The sequence below is a fragment of the Magallana gigas genome, chromosome 8, assembly GCF_963853765.1.
Source record: "Magallana gigas chromosome 8, xbMagGiga1.1, whole genome shotgun sequence".
Lineage (NCBI taxonomy): Eukaryota > Metazoa > Mollusca > Bivalvia > Ostreida > Ostreidae > Magallana > Magallana gigas.
In genome coordinates, this window is record NC_088860.1 from 35,250,137 (window position 1) to 35,271,189 (window position 21,053).

General features: G+C 33.0%; 1 protein-coding gene across 2 annotated transcripts; it reads right to left on the reverse strand.

The window, feature by feature from the left end:
- Positions 1 to 259: 259 nt before the first annotated feature.
- LOC105344578 (demethylmenaquinone methyltransferase-like) lies at positions 260 to 20,777 on the reverse strand. Of its 2 annotated transcripts, none has more exons than XM_066069974.1 (4): positions 20,667 to 20,777; positions 1,595 to 1,721; positions 1,059 to 1,289; positions 260 to 890 (listed from the first exon to the last, which is right to left on the reverse strand). In XM_066069974.1, exons 2-4 carry the CDS (start codon positions 1,709 to 1,711, stop codon positions 396 to 398), a joined length of 843 nt encoding a protein of 280 aa, XP_065926046.1. In that variant the 5' UTR covers positions 1,712 to 1,721; positions 20,667 to 20,777; the 3' UTR covers positions 260 to 395. The 2 variants fall into 2 exon arrangements, with proteins under 2 accessions (XP_065926046.1, XP_065926047.1); XM_066069975.1 differs by lacking the exon at positions 20,667 to 20,777 and adding an exon at positions 3,479 to 3,592.
- Between the last annotated feature and the right edge of the window lie 276 nt (positions 20,778 to 21,053).

The window sequence follows — 21,053 nt, forward strand, 5'->3', positions numbered from 1 at the left end:
ACATGCAAATTACAAAAGAAAGAATTTCTACTATGTTGGAGGGAATATCCCATTGATGGTCAAACAAATTCTAGTGAGGCAGTTGCCTCATTGCCACAATGGAAGCTACGCCCCTGTAGGTCCAATAAAGTTTGGGTTAAACTGTGGGTTAAGCTCTTTCATTTCCTATTATATTAGTTGCCAAGGTATGTTATTATCTGCAGTGTTTGCTGACCTCATTATTAACACATGAAATATGAAGAAAAGCATTATACACTTTGAACATACACTTTATTTAAATGCTCCGTAAAACTATGCACAAATAATAGATATTGATTCATAGCCAGAGGAAAAATATAACATTCAACAAACCGTTATAAAAATTTTGTCATGAATCATTACATTAAACTATGATCCTAAAATGTCTCTTTTTTAGCTGCAAAAATTTCGCATGCTCCAACCTTGTAAACTTGATCATGTTTCTCAAAAAAGGTTTGAAATTGTCCTTCGTTTTTCATTTGCTTTATATGATCAATCATATCCTGGATTTCAGATTCCGTGCAGAGACCCCAAAAGGAGTTATTATTTCTCCAAGATTCATGCAGCGGTCCGTCAAGATGTCCATATCCTGGAAGATACGATGGCATCAACGACTTCAAAGCTGATTTCAGAGAAAATCCAGCTTCTTTAAACATTGTTGTCATCTGTGTATGGCTTGGGAATCGTTTGTGCCACCTCTTGCAGGTTTGAGGTACGAGTTGTCCAAACCATGTTCCGTCGATGGTTTCCGGTGTTTCCGTAATAATGGTGAGTACACCGCCGGGTTTCAGAACTCGGTAGGCTTCTTTCAGCGTTTTCGATACGTTGGGAAATGATTTTCCGTCGGGATTTACCTCTAAGTGATGCAAAACCTAGAAATATATGCAGGCCTTTACAAAAGCATCATTTAAAATCAAACTGTTGTTAACATCCTATCATTTATCTACGAGAACATCTTATTTTAGAGGCAGAGAAACACTGAAATAAGATATTGGATAAAAAAACTGAGTTTAGATGCACGATTTATCAATAGCACGCACCAGGTTGATCATGCCAGCATCAAAAGAGTTGTCTTGGAAAGGCATATCTGGTAAGACGACTTGATGGAAGGAAAGCTTTGTTTTAGATGATGCCGACGTTGTCACCTTTCCTTTGGCTTTATTCAGCATACCCTCACTGGCGTCAAATAAAGTCAAGCTGCGTGGCTCAAACTGCATGAAGTATTCCGAGTAATTTCCTGTACCACAGCCAATATCAACGAGATCCATATCCTGTCGAGAGAAACACAAGGTAGCAAAAAGTACCACTGAAGTATATCAAGATGTAGCTAATGTGATGTCTTATATTTGTACTGTAATTTTAACCAAGTGAACTTTTGCGAATTCTTTGTCGTACGTAGCAAAATTATTTGCCGCAAACCAGTTAATCTCCAGTGAATCGTTAAATGAAGTAGTCGCCAATAACAGTTGGTTTACAGTATATATTTCTTTATAGGAGAGTACAAAACCGTTCCCGTTATTAGAGAGGAATACAACATTGAAGACTGTATAATCGATTACTTAAAAAAGAAACTTACCCGGACTTCTTTTCCGGTAAAGTTCTCCATCAAACTTTTGATCACGTGGGCATCCGCGGCCTTTCTTCCGGAGTCGTAGGACTTGGAAACCTCGTTGTAGTTGGTGACGTTGCTCATTTTTAATAGTCTAAAAACGATATGATGAATGTTATTTTTATTCATAAACGGGAAAAGCAGCATCCATTTATCTCACTATGTTTATTTCAATATGCGGTGGATATCACTCATGAGATAAATTTTTGATATTTCCACTGTGTCTTACGCCACGTGACGTCATAATTAAACATCATTAGTAACAAAATAAATCAGATGAAAAGCGTAGAGTTATAATGTGCAGCATTTAATGCTGCTTCAATTTTTTTTTCATAAATTGATAAAGATATACCAGAAAACAAAATGTTTGTTTTTTAATCTTCAAGGAACTTTTTTCCATGCGTAAAGTTGTTGACGTTTTTAAGTGAATGTGTTGTGCGGCTTACAATTAAAATGTTTACAGAAAGATTGAAGTTTAAAAAGATTGAGATTTAACTTGTGGTAACAAATCATGAGAAATCCTATATAAATAGCCTTATTTATAAAGATGGCTTTTTAATTGTACATGTTAAATATCATTTTACATTTATATTAATTATTCCTTACAATAGAAAACGAATGACTCTATTTTTAAGTAGATAATATATAATTCTTTAAAAAGAACAGATCAATTACTAAGGAACAAACTAAGCTTTAAAAATAGCTTTGTTGAAAAGTAAATAAGATTAAAGATCTTTCCACCAAGTCTTATTCTTATTTCAATTATTTACTTGTATAATGAAACATAATTTTGTAAAAATCATCCATAATTCTATTCTTCTGAATTCTTCTACCCGTAAACTACTGCATAGAGGGTTATTTTTGACTCATGGATTTTTGCCCTTCCTGACTTGCATACGGCTTCGCTAGGTCTTGAATTTGTCAGTCAAAGCTACATATGTACTTTCAGAAAAAAATCATCCCTCTTCTTTTTACATTTATCTGTTTGTTTTGAATTCGTTCAGTTTCATATTCGCTCTTAAATAACGAGTGCGGATAGAGCATATTAAATAAAATTGGGGCGAATATTTCTCTGCATACTCAATTTCGACACTGACTTCATATTGCATGGGCTTGGGAAGTAACTATTTTTTTTAATTATAGTTTATAGCCTTCTAAAGTATTTAAAGCAAATCGTCATTTAACATTTTTGTGATCGACTTCGGTCGATCACAGTCGTGCCCATGTGAGGCATCCGACAAATTTTACTATTTGCCCATGCTTTGCGCCTTGCACTACTTTATTTACTATGCAATGACAACTTCATTGAAATCTTTAATTACATGAAGACTACTAAAATCTTTGCTCTTATCCGTTTGCCTTGAAAAACAAAACAATTATACAGTTACATGCATAATGATTCAAATCACCTTATTCTTCACATATGCATAAGAATATTTATCGGAGGTATCATTCGCCAACTAAAAGTAAAGCTTGTTCATGCCTTGCAATTTTGGAAATTAAACAACCGTGCTATATTTTGTCTGGTGCATGTAGTGTAATGCTTTCGTATTAAAGTAACAGAGCTTACCAACGTTATAACATGCCGATCATTCCTTTAAAAGGAATAATTGTTAAATATATGAGCAGGGGAATAAAGTGCGAAAAATGCAATTTCGATGGAATAATCAACATCTTAAGTTCTCTCTCTCTCTCTCTCTCTCTCTCTCTCTCTCTCTCTATATATATATATATATATATATATATATATATATATATATATATATATATATATATTCATATATAATATATATATATATATAGAGAGAGAGAGAGAGAGAGAGAGAGATTCTTTCAAGGCACATTACTTACCATAAACTTACCCTGGATGAATACAATTATGAATGACACAGAGAAGATTTCATATAATGTATGATTCTCTTTTAATTTCTTTGAAGTATGTGGTTTTATATGCGTTGTCTGACCGAATGACCCAAGTCATGAAAACCGGATCATGTACAATACTTACACAGAAATATTGCAATACTATTCATTTCTGTATCCTATTAAAGCTCTTGGGTCGTAAGATCAGTTGAACATTACTGCTGGTATTTATCACGACCGTTAACTGATAGTTGCATTTGAGTACTGAATCTGATTTAGATTTCATTAGAGTTTTTGACATTTTTCAGTTTTATTTATAATGCAGTTGAATATGTTTACATATTAGTTTTTGACACATTTAGATTTTTTGGAATATTGAAACTAAATTAATATTCATTATAGTTTTTGAAAATTTCAAAAAGGTTTGGAATATTGAAACTAAATTCAAATTCATTAAATTTCTGACTTATTTTAACGTTTTAAATCATGTTTTTGAATTAAATTCTTTAAAGTTTTTAACATATCAAAATTTGATATATAATGTATTTATCTACAAATCAGAAGTTACTTGAATTGCCAAGATTAGAATGTTTTAATGGCTTTTAGAATACAAGTCTAAAGGAACTTAGATTTAAAATATCGTATCCTAGCTTCATTATTGATGGTTGGATATAATCGTAAACTTCGCGTATCAAAAATTTTGGTTTATATTCAAAAGCATACAGAGCCGATTTCCGCAAAGTTTAACTGTTTTGTATGATAACATTTTTAAAGTATTGGTTTTTCCCTCTATTTACATCTATGAATTGAAAATTTATTATAATTATGGTAAAGTCTGTTTTATATCTTTGATAGCTTATATTAGTGGGCAAATTTTTACATTAGGGCTCATGAGATGGGACGGTTTGCTAATTTCATATTTAGCCTCGGTCACCATGCAATCTAATCAAAATTAGAAAACGACACTATAAGTTGGTTGGTTGGAGGTAAGCGTTTGCCATAACAACTGCAAAATAATCAAATTTTGAGTGAGCGATCGGATCTAACATTTAATTCTAATTAGTTTGTGGTTATTATTGCAACAGTTACCGCAACAAACCGACCATGCCTTGAACAATCCACCCAATGATTCTGACTCTGTAGAAAGGATATATGATATGTCAAACTTTATAGCTAAAAGATTTGGATTCTTTCTTTACTGAATGATACTTTATGGCCAAAAATATTATATTTAAAAGTTTAAGGCAGATCAAAACGTTAATAATTTTTTGATCATCCAGCCTCCTTGAGATGACATTCTTCGTCAAAAATCAATATAATGGATACATGTAGTAGGAGAGAGATGATTCAAGATTGTGCTCATCCAGGTTTTTAATTGGGATATGCTGTTAATTCAATATGATATTTCAGTTTTTTTCTTCGGAGCATTCATAAAAAAGCGATGAAAAACCTTATACCTCACATGTTGCAACGCAACACTGTATTAAATATGCTACAAATTGGAACACGGCAAAAGCAGCATATGTTTCTAATCATTTTTAGACGGGGTCACGTGACCCCGTCTATTAGCTTACTGTCAGCCGAAGACTCAAACAGGAAGGCACGCACAGAACACATGAATTGAGTCTACGCGTAAGAAAATAGTGCAGAAAGATTTCATGCATTTCAGTAAATATATATTATAAAAACACGCATTAAATATTTTTAACTCCTCTGTGTATAAATCAAATTCTATAAAGAAAATACACAAATAGTTTTATTGATCAAAATATTCTTGCTCGGATCCAATAGTTGTAGCGATTTGTGGAATGAGTTACGTAACTGAATGCACAACGCCGTTGACGATTTAGTTGGTGGACGAGCTCATTAATTAATAGAAGAGGTTTAAGGTTGAATCGAAAGTTAAGTTCTTAAACGCAATGTGGAATTTTTTTAAAGTTATGAATTTTATTTTATCAATATATCCCCTGAATACTACCGAACTTCATGGGCGAGCCGAAGTTAAAATCTGGACGGGTTATACACATATGTCTTGCATATCAGGAATTACATATTTCTAACAAATAGGTGTTTTATTGGCTTCCAGTCTACTTGCGGTATGACTGCTACTCACCTTTAAAGGAATTTTGTACATATAAATTGAAAAAAAAATCAAGTCTGAATTCGCCTTCTCGTTCATTGACTCTTTACTTAATTAAACTGAATTTAAATATTGAACGATGCATTGTATAAATCTATATAGATTATACATTTTGGGCTACCAATACATCAAACAATATATACAATCTTGTCGTTTGAAGAACCAAGTTAAATGTTAATGTTCATGTTGTTCGGCTTAGTTGGAATATATAATTATGTATTTTTTAATGCTATAAGACATAAGTTTACACTTTTTTTCTTATACTTTATAACGGACAAATTCAGTTACATTCATGATTTAAAAAAAAAAAATTCTTCATCAATTTTTTAATGTCCATCATCAGAAACTCAGTTGATCTTTCTCCAATCGGTAAATATCTCACACCAATATTAGACATATGAATTCAGATATAATGCATTGCTGTTATGTTTTAAATTTTAAATTTACCGTATGGTAATACATGTAAATAATAATGGTACTTATCTCAATGTTAAGAAGATGAAAACTCATAGTTTAAATCTGAATTACAAATCCTTTGTTGTGGCTCTTCGAAAAAAAATCAAATTAAATCGCTTTCGAAATTAAGTTCATTTTTTCCAAGACACGCATGAAAATTTGCGCTTAATAGACGAGAGTGTATTGAAAGGACACATATCCCTGAAATGACAATGTCCTACAACATTTGTTAATTTTTCTGTTAAAAGAGTCAACTTTGCATACATTAGAAATTTTAAAATCAAATAATTCTGAATTAATAGCTAAAATTAACAATTAACAATCATCATACAATAACATTGCTTGATCGATTGTCACTAAAACATATTACCGCCGTGTGAATATGTTTCTAAGGCATGACATCTTCTCTCCTTCGTTAGCACTAAGTGACTGATCTAGACATTCTATCTTTTTAACCAGTCCTTTAATTGACTTACCTCTGTACATTTATCAGTTAATGTCTTTATCATTCGACGTGATTGATTCACTTCCGGTCTCCATTTTCTAGTTTTATCGATTTGAATGATTTCGGAGTATGATTTTTAGCTCACCGAGACGAAGTCAGGGGGAGCTTATGCTATACCCTCGGCGTCGGCGTCGGCGTCGGCGTCCGGACCTGGTTAAAGTTTTTGTTGCAGGTCCTGTATCTAAGCTATTACTTGTCCTATCTTCACCAAACTTGCATGGATGATGCATATAGACCTACTTATGGACTTGAAAGACTTGGATGCTGAATCTGAGTCCTAAATTTCAGATGCTGGAGGAGGTTAAGGTTTTTGGAGCAGGTTAAAGTTTTTGTTGCAGGTGCCCTTTGATAGCAATATCTAAGTTACTGCAGGTCCGTACTTCACCAAACTTGCATGGATGGTGTGTCTTATGATACTGATGCACCAAACAGGCTTGAGTGCTGAATCTGAGCTATAGGTTTCGGATGCTGGAGGAGGTTAAGGTTTTTGAGGCAGGTTAAAGTTTTTGTTGCAGGTGCCTTTTGATAGCAATATCTAAGTTACTACAGGTCCGTACTTTACCAAACTTGCATGGATGGTGTGTCTTATGATACTGATGCACCTGACAGACTTCAGTGCAAAATCTGAGCTATAGGTTTCGGATGCTGGAGGAGGTTAATGTTTTTGGAGCAGGTTAAAGTTTTTGTTGCAGGTGCCCTTTGATAGCAATATCTAAGTTACTGCAGGTCAGTACTTCACCAAACTTGCATGGATGGTGTGTCTTATGATACTGATGCACCAAACAGGCTTGAGTGCTGAATCTGAGCTATAGGTTTCGGATGCTAGAGGAGGTTAATGTTTTTGGAGCAGGTTAAAGTTTTTGTTGCAGGTGCCCTTTGATAGCAATATCTAAGTTACTGCAGGTCAGTACTTCACCAAACTTGCATGGATGGTGTGTCTTATGATACTGATGCACCAAACAGGCTTGAGTGCTGAATCTGAGCTATAGTTTTCGGATGCTGGAGGAGGTTAATGTTTTTGGAGCAGGTTAAAGTTTTTGTTGCAGGTGCCTTTTGATAGCAATATCTAAGTTACTGCAGGTCAGTACTTCACCAAACTTGCATGGATGGTGTGTCTTATGATACTGATGCACCAAACAGGCTTGAGTGCTGAATCTGAGCTATAGTTTTCGGATGCTAGAGGAGGTTAAGGTTTTTGGAGCAGGTTAAAGTTTTTGTTGCAGGTGCCCTTTGATAGCAATATCTAAGTTACTGCAGGTCCGTACTTCACCAAACTTGCATGGATGGTGTGTCTTATGATACTGATGCACCAAACAGGCTTGAGCGCTGAATCTGAGCTATAGTTTTCGGATGCTGGAGGAGGTTAATGTTTTTGGAGCAGGTTAAAGTTTTTGTTGCAGGTGCCTTTTGATAGCAATATCTAAGTTACTACAGGTCCGTACTTTACCAAACTTGCATGGATGGTGTGTCTTATGATACTGATGCACCTGACAGACTTGAGTCCTGAATCTGAGCTATAGGTTTCGGATGCTGGAGGAGGTTAATGTTTTTGGAGCAGGTTAAAGGTTTTGTTGCAGGTGCCCTTTGATAGCAATATCTAAGTTACTGCAGGTCAGTACTTCACCAAACTTGCATGGATGGTGTGTCTTATGATACTGATGCACCAAACAGGCTTGAGTGCTGAATCTGAGCTATAGGTTTCGGATGCTGGAGGAGGTTAAGGTTTTTGGAGCAGTTAAAGTTTTTGTTGCAGGTGCCTTTTGATAGCAATATCTAAGTTACTGCAGGTCAGTACTTCACCAAACTTGCATGGATGGTGCGTCTTATGATACTGATGCACCAGACAGGCTTGGGTGCTGAATCTGAGCTAAAGGCTACAGATGCTGAAGGAGGTTAAGGTTTTTAGAGCTGGTTAAAGTTTTTGAAACAGGTGCCCTCTGATGATTATATCTTAGTTATTACTTGTCCTAACTTCACCAGAGTTCCATGGATGGTGCGTCTTATGATACTGATGCACCTGACAGGCTTGAATGCTGAGTCTGAGCCATAGGTTTCAGATGCTGGATATGGTTAAGTTTTTTTGGAACAGGTCACATGTTTAATAGATAATAGTACTATTTCAAACTTGCATAGTTGATTAAACTGTAATATGAATGAATCACAGAGGAAGCTTCAGATGCAGAGCTTGATCTCCATTATCAAGGATGCTAAAATATATATCTTAGTTATTACAGGTCCTAACTTCACCAAACTTGAATGGATGGTGTGTCTTATGATGCAAATGCACCTGACAGGCATGGATGTTGAATCTGATCCAAAGGTTGCGGATGCAGGAGCAGGTTAAGGTTTTGAATTGCTAGTGCCCTCTGATGATGATATCTTATTTATTACTGGTCTGAACTTCACCAAACTTGCATGGAGATGCGTCTTATGTATACTGATGCACCTGACAGGCTTGAATGCTGAATCTGAGCCATAGGTTTTCGGATGCTGGATGAGGTTTAGTTTTTTTGGAACAGGTCACATTTTTATAGATGATAGCTTGCAAAGTTGATTTAACTATATTATAAATGAAACGCAGAGGTTGCTTCAGATGCAGAGCCTGATCTCCATTATCAAGGATGCTTAAGAAATCTCCTCACTCAAACCTGCTCGATAGATAGATGTGTTTGTTGATAAATGAAACAACATGATTCCATTGATAAAGTATTGTATGGTATGAAACAAAATTGTTTAATATGATACAATATAATATCATATGTAATATTATAAAAAGTTATATGATACGATATGATATTGTATCAATTTTTTTGATATTTTATGTTTTGATATTGTATCATGATATCGTTATGTATAGTATTGTATATTATGATACAATATTGTATAATATTATATTGTATTATTAATTTATTATTTTATCACATGATACTATTACATAAGATATTGCAAAATATAATATTGTATCCTATGATACAATATTGTATATTCTATAATATTGTATCATACGATATTGTATAATATGATATCGGTTTCTGTAACATAGAATTATATGACATGAAATTGTATATGGTACTGTAATATTATATAATATCGTATCATACGATATTGTATAATATGATATTAGTTTATAATGTGATATATTATCACATCACATAAAATTGTATTGTATAATATTGTAAAATATATTATTGTATCATATGATACAATATATGTATAATATAATATTGTGTTATATAATATTTTACTTTATCACATAATATTGTATCATATGATACAATATCATATTATGTATCAAAAATGATACAGTATCATACAATATCATACTATATTATACAATATGATATCATATGTTTCAATGTTATGATGTAATATGATATTGTAATATAATACTATATTGTTTTATATATTATGATATTGTATTATGTGATCAAATACAATAATATATAGCACAATACAATGTCATATCATACGTTACAATATTATATCTCATCATTGTTTATAATGGTATTTTATTGTATTATATGATATATGTTGTAGATATGATAGGATGCAATATTTAATTTTATATTATTGTATTGATTAACATATGAACATATGATTATAATACAAAATTTTTAACAGATGATATACGATATTGTGTCAAAACAGAATCCATGAATATTCAAAATCATAAAGTATGATTTTCATTTAATATGATAAAGGTGGTCTCATAAAGGTGATGTCTCATAAGGGTGATGTCTTGTCTCGGTGAGCTTCGTAATCTGTGATTACCTATGTTTAATGAAAGGAACGGTTGCATCGTAATTCGTGTAGATGAAGCACGAGTTTACACAAAAAAGTAGTAAGTGGTGAATGGATTTATTTTTTTCTATTAATTTTGCATGAGTCGCTGCAAGATCTAGATAAATCGTGTCAGAGAAATCGGTCTAAAAATTAAAATGGCGACCGTGACGAACCTAGGTATTTTTATAGTACTTGGAATAATCTAATTTTAAAAAGAAATATTTCTAACGTCAGGTGCCTGTGTTTGTTATCGTTATACAAATGTTAACTTTGTTCGGTGATTCAGCATGCAGTTTGAGAGTATTGGATACCCTCCGACTTGTGGATTTTCCCTTCGATCACAAAATTAAATAAATCTTATGATTTAAATTATCTACCGTGATATAGTTGTTTTAATTTTCCCGGTTAGTTGTAGGTTTTTTTTTAATTTCCTTGGGGTCTTATTTCAACTAAAATACCGTTGTGTCAATTTTCATAAATTATGAAGGACAGTCCCGGCCGGGATTCAGTAAAACTTTGACAAAGTATCAGGCAATTGCAAAGGGCCGAATTTTAACACAGATTCATATTCGAGGATAACGTGGACAGTTACAAATTCAAACTTTCAAGACCCCGTCTCTCAGTACTTTCAGTACTTTGGTTAATAATATGTTTAATTCAATTTCGTTTTCCACTCTGTAGCATATGTGATAAAGTGTTCTAATTCATGTAACATATATTCCATTTACAACACAGATAAGATTAATGAAGCAGTCTTTTTAAAAATGAAAAAAAAGAAGGGGGTTCATTGATGTCCTTTCTACAACCATTTGTTGAGAAAAAAATTGAATCTTGCTTATTTAAGTTGTAACGTTGTCTCAAAGTAAGGTAAGTTACAATTTAAATGAGCTTCAATAAGATTCAAACTTTTTCTCAACAAATGGTTGTAGAGAGGACACCAATGGACCCCCTTCATATTTTTTTTATATTTTTAATTCTTCAAAATAAGTCTGTAGCTGTGCAGTTCGACAGATGTTCTGAGTGAATAAAAAGGTGTTGTCCTGTTCTTGTATACGTACTTTAAAAAAAAATGACATGTAGGACTTCATAGTTATTGCTTTTACAGTATTTTGGGCCAGTTTCGGACAGAATCAAGGCAGTTTAAGAAATGTTTATATTCTTATCCTCAAATGTACAAAATTCGGATTGTTATTAAGTTCCTTATAATGAGTAAAATTTGTTCTAAACACAAAAAGTATTTATGAAATGAATTACTTTTGACAAAACATTCAATAATTTTACTTTATTATGGAATTAGACTAAAACAGAGGAAATTCGGACTACATTTTGCAGATTTTGTTTCCTGCTAAAAAGTTTTGGGCAGTACTCTAATATTAAAAGTTAGGATTTTATATTTTAGCCTATGTAATTTTGCATATCTTCCGTTGGTGTTACCTCTTCTTTAAAATAATCTTATGGCACGGATTGCAAAAATATTGAAAACTGCTTAAAAACGATAAAAGACACCATATCTCAAATTTTGTTCATTGACCTCATAGTAATTTCATGCCAACAGGATATGGTCATTATAAGAAGTTCAATACCATAAATGTTTTTGTATTATTATCATTCAATTTTTCGAAAAATTGGATAAAAAATGGGTAGAGATTTAAAAACTGATTGAGGAGAAACTGATTATTTTTTTTAATTATTTCTTAAATCTTAATGCTTTGTACTTATTTAGTGCCACTACCATTCATAAACTGTATTTTTTTTCAAAGTGTTTTATTATTGGTAATATTTTTATAATTAAGAAAATCTCAATCATAGCGTAAAATTTTATAGGATTTTTCTTGATTTTTCAATAAATATTCAATGGCCATTTACTCAAAAAGTAGGTCATTGACCTACTTTTCTGAAAGTGAAATCTAACAATACAAGTAAAGATCTATAACACACAATAGATGGTTTTTCATTTTCATCAGTGAATTTTTTTTTCGTTCTGTCAGAGTTAAATGTCGGGGATGTACGGCCATCATGTACATTTAAAAATAAAAATGTAAAAATTTCTTTGATTGGCTCGTCTCTGTCTAAATCTGGCCAAAAATGTTGTCAAAAATGCAAAAGCAATAAACATGAGGTTCTTCATTTTGTTTTGTATGCAAATTACGCATACAAGAACAGAACAACGTCTTTTAAACACTTAGAACATTTGTAGAACTGCGCAGCTGTACACTTATTTTGAAGATTTAAAGATCTCAAAAAACAAGAGAGGGGTTTGATGGTGTCCACCCGACAACCATTTGTTGTGAAAAACGTTGAACCTTGCACAATAATGCAGTAACTTCGTCTCGAATAGGGCGCCCTATTTTTATCAGTCGGTATGGGATCTATTTAAAGCTGCTTGGTCCGAATTTTTGGTAATTACAGTATCAACATTTTTTCCATACAAATCATTTATCTTAGAAAGTTATGGACTTTCTCCTATTTACACCAGCAGAATCAGTCTCCTTTCCAAGTTAGAAATATTCAAAGTAATCAAAAATAGTTTCTCTTTGGGCAAACGAAAAAACAAACCAAAATGCATCACGGGAATATTTAGAAAAGGAAACCGCTTGGTTTCGTCCCCCGAATGATTGGGGTTATTCAACCCGCATGCTATGCATCGATTGTAAAGAAAGCAGACTTTGGAAATATTAGCGAACAAAACGTACACATGTTATTTGTAATTTGTCTGATCATTTCGACCTTTATTTAAAGCGATGTCAAAGTCGTAATACAACCATACCCGTCTCGTCGTCAGGGGTGAAATTTAACATGAGGCGAAATAACGCAGTACCTTTTAATGTCGTTTGTTTTGTTTGCAAATTTTGTACGTATTTTTCTTCTTTGAAATTTGGCATAATTGATGGGTAAAACTACTACAATGTCTATCATTATACATATACTAAGCATAGCCATTGTTTAAAAGCGTGCATAAAATTTGATATAAAATCGGACCAAGCAGCTTTAAGAGCAAGAAAATTCAAGTCAATACTTAGAGCCCTTGTGTTTATGGAGGAACAATGACATTCTATTTTCATTAATAAAAAGAAATATATGTCAAATCAAAACAATCAGTGTTGAATGTGACAAACATCTCTATACCAGTTCCAAAAGGGTGTTTTTTAGTTCTATAAGTATAAATAACTAAAGATTAATTCTTTTTAGAACTAAGGTGTGGGTCAAAAATATATACATTTTAAAATTTTAACTTCAAAGTACCTTCATAGACACAGTCAAAAATATCTAGAGCAAATTGATATTGTTTGAGACCCGATTTAAGAATAGGATACCCTCTTTTGAGACAAAGTTACGACTTAATTAAGCAAGTTTTCAAATTGACATTTTCTCAACAAATTAGATGGTTGTAGAGCAGACGTCAATTACCTTTTTTCAATTTTTTTTCAGGTTTTTAAATCTTGAATTTGAACTTGAAGTCCGTAGGTGCGCAGTTCTAAGTGATTAATAAAGGCATTGTTTTACTCTTGTATGTGTAGTTTGCATACAAATCAACATGTAGAATCCCATATGTATTGCTTTTTTAATCTTTGGACAACAGTTTTATTCAATGTTGACAGCAGTAAGCTAATCAAAGAAACATTTTCATTTTTATTTTCAAATGTACAAAATGGCCCCACATTCCCCTTTATATGCAAATCTGATATTTAAAGGACAAAATAAGCATTAAAGGTTGTTCGCGTTAATATATATCACCTAATTTTGATACTAAAACATTCAACTATATACAATGTAAAGAAACATGGTTGAAAACCAAACATCTGTAAAATAGATGTTTAATGGGTCATATGTGATTCCAAAATGTTTGATACAGCCTCACTTTGATTAAATTAAAGTACAATAGTTGATATTTCTTGCTACAATGAGAATGCATTGGGAGAGACAAAGAAAATTCAGAAAGCGTGTGAATTCTATACTCAATAGCATTATACACTACGGCCAATGCGGCTTTCGTATTTACCGCCGGTCCTCGTGGTGTAAAACTGATCGCGGTTTAGCACAGGTAACTCAGGTAAAACCATGCATCCTCGGGGTACAGCTTCTCACTTTGTCCACAGCGTCGCGGTGCTGTGAAATCAGTCTCAGGTGAAAAAAAACTGTTCTTGTTTTTAACGCGAGTTACCTCCCCCAATATCTTCTAATTAGAGGAAATATGATTGAGGGAATTAATGAATATCAATACGTATTCCTTTATTTATAAATGAAGTTGATTGTTACAATTTATTATTATTTAAAAAGTGGGGGAAATAAAAGGAACGTGTAATTATGCTAAAACAGAATTTTGTAAACTATTTTGTATACTCGATAGCGTTACATATATTAATCGTTGCACATTCATCGCATACAATTATCGGTATTCAATGAATTTGATTAATTAATAAACGCTTCACCAAAATATCTTATTTAGCCTCGAGAAAGGGGATACTAATTGGCGTTTCATTTACAATCATTCATATTAATTCTTAACCACAAAACATTCCTTACACTTGGTCTTTTCTCTTTAATACGTTTAAAGAGTTCGTTTAATGAATAAAAATGTACATGTAGATATGTAGAAATAAAATGTTTAAAGTGCACTCGCTTCTCACCGCGACCCGAGTTCGATCCCCGTGATCGACAGTGGTTCTATGTGAATGGGTTTGGAAGTCTCCCGCTTGGTCACGTCGGTTTTCTCCGGTGTCGTATAATATAAGGACTTGGACACGATTTGACTTAAAATTTTCAAATTTTATTTTTCCATTTTCTATGTTTAAACTGATAAATATAGAAGTTTTAAGTGCTACATGTATGTCAAAATTTAACAGTTAAATATCAAGTTATAAGCAAGATACAGAGTTTATAATTCTTTGTTTCCTAAACAAAGCTCGAATATAGTCATTTTTACATATGTTTTGTATTAGTGTAAGTTTCAATCAAATGTATCTTTCTTTTGTTGATAATAGTATTTATGTATTTTACTTGTCATTTTGTCTAAAAAATGGTAATTCTCTACATTACATTATTTTTAAATACATGTAACTATAAGACTCGATCTTTGTTTACGTAACAACCAATACTTACCTCTTTATCTCCCTTGTTACTTGACTTTAACATTCAAAATTTTGGTTAATCATTTAAAATGCACCAGTAAACCACTGTATACATTAACATAGGTAATCACAGATTACAAAGCTCACCGAGACGAGACATCACCCTTATGAGACTTCACCTTTATGAGACCACCTTTATCATATTAAATGAAAATCATACTTTATGATCTTGGATATTCATGGATTCTGTTTTGACACAATATCGTATATCATCTGTTAAAATATTGTATGATAATCATATGTTTATATGTTAATCAATACAATAATATAAAATTAAATATTGCATCCCATTATGTTTACAACATATATCATATAATACAATAAAATACCATAATAAACAATGATGAGATATGATATTGTAACGTATGATATGACATTGTATTGTGTTATATATTATTGTATTTGATCAAATAATACAATATCATAATATTTAAAAAAATAAAGTATTATATTACAATATCATATTACATAATACATCATAACATTGAAACATATGATATTATATTGTATAATATAGTATGATAATGCATGATACTGTATCATTTTTGATACATAATATGATATTGTATCATATGATACAATATTATTTGATACAACATTGTATCAAATCAAATGATACAATATTATGTGATAAAGTAAAATATTATATAATACAATATTATATTAAACATATTGTATCATATGATACAATAATATATTTTACAATATCATACAATACAATTTCATGTGATAATAAATCATATTATAAACCAATATCATATTATACAATATCGTATGATACGATATTATATAATATAACAGTATCATATTATACAATTTCATGTGATATAATTCTATATTACAGAAACTAATATCATATTAAACAAAATCGTATGATACAATATAATAGAATATACAATATAGTATCAAAGGATACAATATTATATTTTGCAATATCTGATGTAATAGTATCATGTGATTAAATATTGTGATTAAATATTGTATCATAATATACAATACTATACATATCGATATCATGATACAATATTATAACATAAAATATAAAAAAAAAAATTATACAATATCATATCGCATCATATAACTTTTTATAATATTACATATGAATTGTATTGTATCATATTTAACAATATTGTTTCATACCATACAATACTATATCATAGGAATCATGTTATATCATTTATCAACAAACACATCTATCTATAGAGCAGGTTTGAGTAAGGTAGGAGATTTCTTTAGCATCCTTGATAATGGAGATCAGGCTCTGCATCGGAAGCAACCTCTGCGTTTCATTTATAATATAGTTAAATCAACTATGCAAGCTATCATCTATAAAACATGTGACCTGTTCCAAAAAAAATAAACCTCATCCAGCATCCGAAACCTATGGCTCAGATTCAGCATTCAAGCCTGTCAGGTGCATCAGTATACATAAGACGCATTTCCATGCAAGTTTGGTGAAGTTCAGACCAGTAATAACTAAGATATTATCATCAGAGGGCACTAGCAATCAAAACCTTAACCTGCTCCAGCATCCGCAACCTATGGCTCAGATTCAACATCCATGCCTGTCAGGTGTATCTGTATCATAAGACACACCGTCCATTCAAGTTTGGTGAAGTTAGGACCTGTAATAACTAAGATATATTTTTTAGCATCCTTGATAATGGAGATCAAGCTCTGCATCTGAAGCTTCCTCTGTGATTCATTCATACTACAGTTTAATCAACTATGCAAGTTTGAAAAAGTACTATTATCTATTAAACATGTGACCTGTTCCAAAAAACTTAACCATATCCAGCATCTGAAACCTATGGCTCAGACTCAGCATTCAAACCTGTCAGGTGCACCAGTATCATAAGATGCACCATCCATGGAAGTCTGGTGAAGTTAGGACAAGTAATAACTAAGATATAATCATCAGAGGGCACCTGCAACAAAAACTTTAACCAGCTCTAAAAACCTTAACCTCCTCCAGCATCCGAAACCTATAGCTCAGATTCAGCACTCAAGCCTGTCTGGTGCATCAGTATCATAAGACACACCATCCATGCAAGTTTGGTGAAGTACGGACCTGCAGTAACTTAGATATTGCTATCAAAGGGCACCTGCAACAAAAACTTTAACCAGCTCCAAAAACCTTAACCTCCTCCAGCATCCGAAACCTACAGCTCAGATTCAGCACTCAAGCCTGCCTGGTGCATCAGTATCATAAGACGCACCATCCATGCAAGTTTGGTGAAGTACGGACCTGCAGTAACTTAGATATTGCTATCAAAGGGCACCTGCAACAAAAACTTTAACCTGCTCCAAAAACCTTAACCTCCTCCAGCATCCGAAACTTACAGCTCAGATTCAGCACTCAAGCCTGTCTGGTGCATCAGTATCATAAGACACACCATCCATACAAGTTTGGTGAAATACGGACCTGCAGTAACTTAGATATTGCTATCAAAGGGCACCTGCAACAAAAACTTTAACCTGCTCCAAAAACCTTAACCTCCTCCAGCATCCGAAACTTACAGCTCAGATTCAGCACTCAAGCCTGTCTGGTGCATCAGTATCATAAGACACACCATCCATACAAGTTTGGTGAAATACGGACCTGCAGTAACTTAGATATTGCTATCAAAGGGCACCTGCAACAAAAACTTTAACCTGGTCCAACAACCTTAACCTCCTCCAGCATCTGAAATTTACAGCTCAGATTCAGCACTCAAGCCTGTCTGGTGCATCAGTATCATAAGACACACCATCCATACAAGTTTGGTGAAATACGGACCTGCAGTAACTTAGATATTGCTATCAAAGGGCACCTGCAACAAAAACTTTAACCTGGTCCAACAACCTTAACCTCCTCCAGCATCTGAAATTTAGGACTCAGATTCAGCATCCAAGTCTTTCAAGTCCATAAGTAGGTCCAGATGCATCATCCATGCAAGTTTGGTGAAGATAGGACAAGTAATAGCTTAGATACAGGACCTGCAACAAAAACTTTAACCAGGTCCGGACGCCGACGCCGAGGATATAGCATAAGCTCCCCCTGACTTCGTCTCGGTGAGCTAAAAAGTGTCGAAGTCCCTTAAACTGCATCTTCGCTAGCCAAGGGTTTTCGGTCCACTTTGCTCCCTTTAAACCCTTGGCGGATTTCATTACGAAAACTCGGTGACAAGCTCCGTTTTATGATTGGCTGCAGCTGCGAGTAGCTGATCCAATCGCAGTGCTTGTAAATATAAACTTTAAAAGAAAACACATGTGTGATCTTTGGTTAAACATTCGGTGCTTTTAACAAGTTGAGACTCAAGTTCTCGAGTACAGTGCCTCCCCAACGATGGTCTAACCATATCGCTTTAAAAACCTATATATTTTACTGGGATTGACCATAGTCCTACAAACTTGTCAAGGCTCGCGTGATAGCACGGGAAGTAAACATGGCGAATGTAGAAGTTGCCTATCCCGTTAGTATATACGTTCCTGCTTATGGTTATTGCTTTTAAAGGTTCAGTGAGCTCTGTTTTATTTAATTTCTTTGGTCCGCAATATTCACGACAACGATACCTGATTTTATGGCATGAAAGCTTTCATATAAATCGGCGACTTTTTCACTCCCGGTACAGGTCCTTACAAAACACTATGAATAAAACATTCCGTGCTTTCCCTAGGTTATAACTTAATAATTAATAACTTAAATTAATAACTTAAATAATTCGTATTTAATAGCATCGTTAATTATGTTCCGATATTCGGTAGTCAACATGTTTTCAAGTTGTATTAATGCCGTAGTGTGTACATAACCTGTTGTTTAATTCGATTAAAATGTAAATATGCAAGGGGCGCAACTCAAGTTGCTCGCTAGATAGCGCCACCACATCACCGAGTTTTCGTAATGAAATCCACCAAGGGTTTATGGGGAGCAAAGTGGACCGAAAACCCTTGGCTAGCGAAGATGCTTTAACTGTGGTGAAGGTCTGTTCCGAGACACTGTTAGAATATTCTGGCTGATTCTCGGAACGCCTACTGCACAATTATCATTATTCAATTATACTGGACAATTGTGGGGCCTTCTGAAGGGGCAGAGGTAGACTTTACCTGTGTTTCCTTGAATGAAAAATAATATAACAGTATGACAGAATATAAAATCGCGATCACCGATTTGTGTGTGGGATGAATTTATACCAAAAAAATTCATATGGCTATACTAGGGCCTTTGATAAGGCTCCAATGACTAATGAATAGTTGCATAAAAGATTAATGCCTCTTGAGCCCGGTACATGTACATTTGTGATTCAATTTTTCCAAAATAAAACATATCTATTCATGTTAAAGTATGATTTTTTTGTAGAACACTCTTCACTAACTGAGCGTCATATGACTCTCCGATCACTGACGAAGTGACTAGAGTTTTAACCTACGCTTTTTTGAAAATAAAAAAAATGCTAAACGATTATAACACGCAAAGTACTTTAATATGTAAATAGAATGATGGATGTACACTTTTTAGGTTTTATAGAATAATACTCAATGTATTGTGGTAGATTAATTTGAGTTAAGCAGAGTGATAGGTATTTGACGTTGGTCTTACTATGACGTAGGCAAAATTCTGTAGGCCTATACGGTTTGAAATAATTTTTAGCCAATATAAAGCGCGTAATAACCAGAATTAAATCATTGAAAATGAAAAAAAATCATTACTGGTTGATAATGACTGCAACGACTTCTTTTTAAAATTTCTTTTAAAACACAAGCACGAACTGTTATACCGTAAACCTTGAGTGTACCAGCGAAAAGCCCCAAAACAATGATAAAACTTTATTTCATAATGTTATGATTTTATGTCGTTTACAAGAGATGATAAGTCGTATGAACGAGATATGTTTATACCTCATTTAAATAATTCTTTAAATAAAGCGTTCTGATAGGTTCAAACCCGTGCCAGTATAATGAACAATTTATTACATGGACGTTCGGGAAACATGATTTTCCCTGGAGAGAATAAATCTTGATATATCCCTCAGTATATTGCAATAAATGTATAACTTCTCGTCAATTTTTCCTGTATCTTTAAAATAAAATAAGTGTCCTAAAATATACCATCATATACAAAGTAAATGAAATGCATAAAAATATTTTTAAGAAATTATGAATTAAAAAAGGACAACCACTCACTAATTTGGTTAGATGGAATATTCTACTATAGACAGTCTCCTACAGTCCTTTCTACCGGATGTTTGCAGCCAAGAAGCAGACTGACTTACGACAAGTTTCTCTAACCATGCTTTGCATATATAAGTTTGAATTGAACCGTTGCAAAAATTCATTGGCTGAATGCTCAACCTTGAACTGGTAATTTGTAGATCCCCAGTAAGTTTTTCCACTGTGTCTAAAGACATATATATATATATATATATATATATATATATATATATATATATATATATATATATATATATATATATATACTTATATATGTCTTTAGAGACTGTGGAAAATTCCGCTTTTAGATTTAAAAAAAAACTTTCTGGTTAGATGGTTTGCTTTCTGCTGGACCATGCA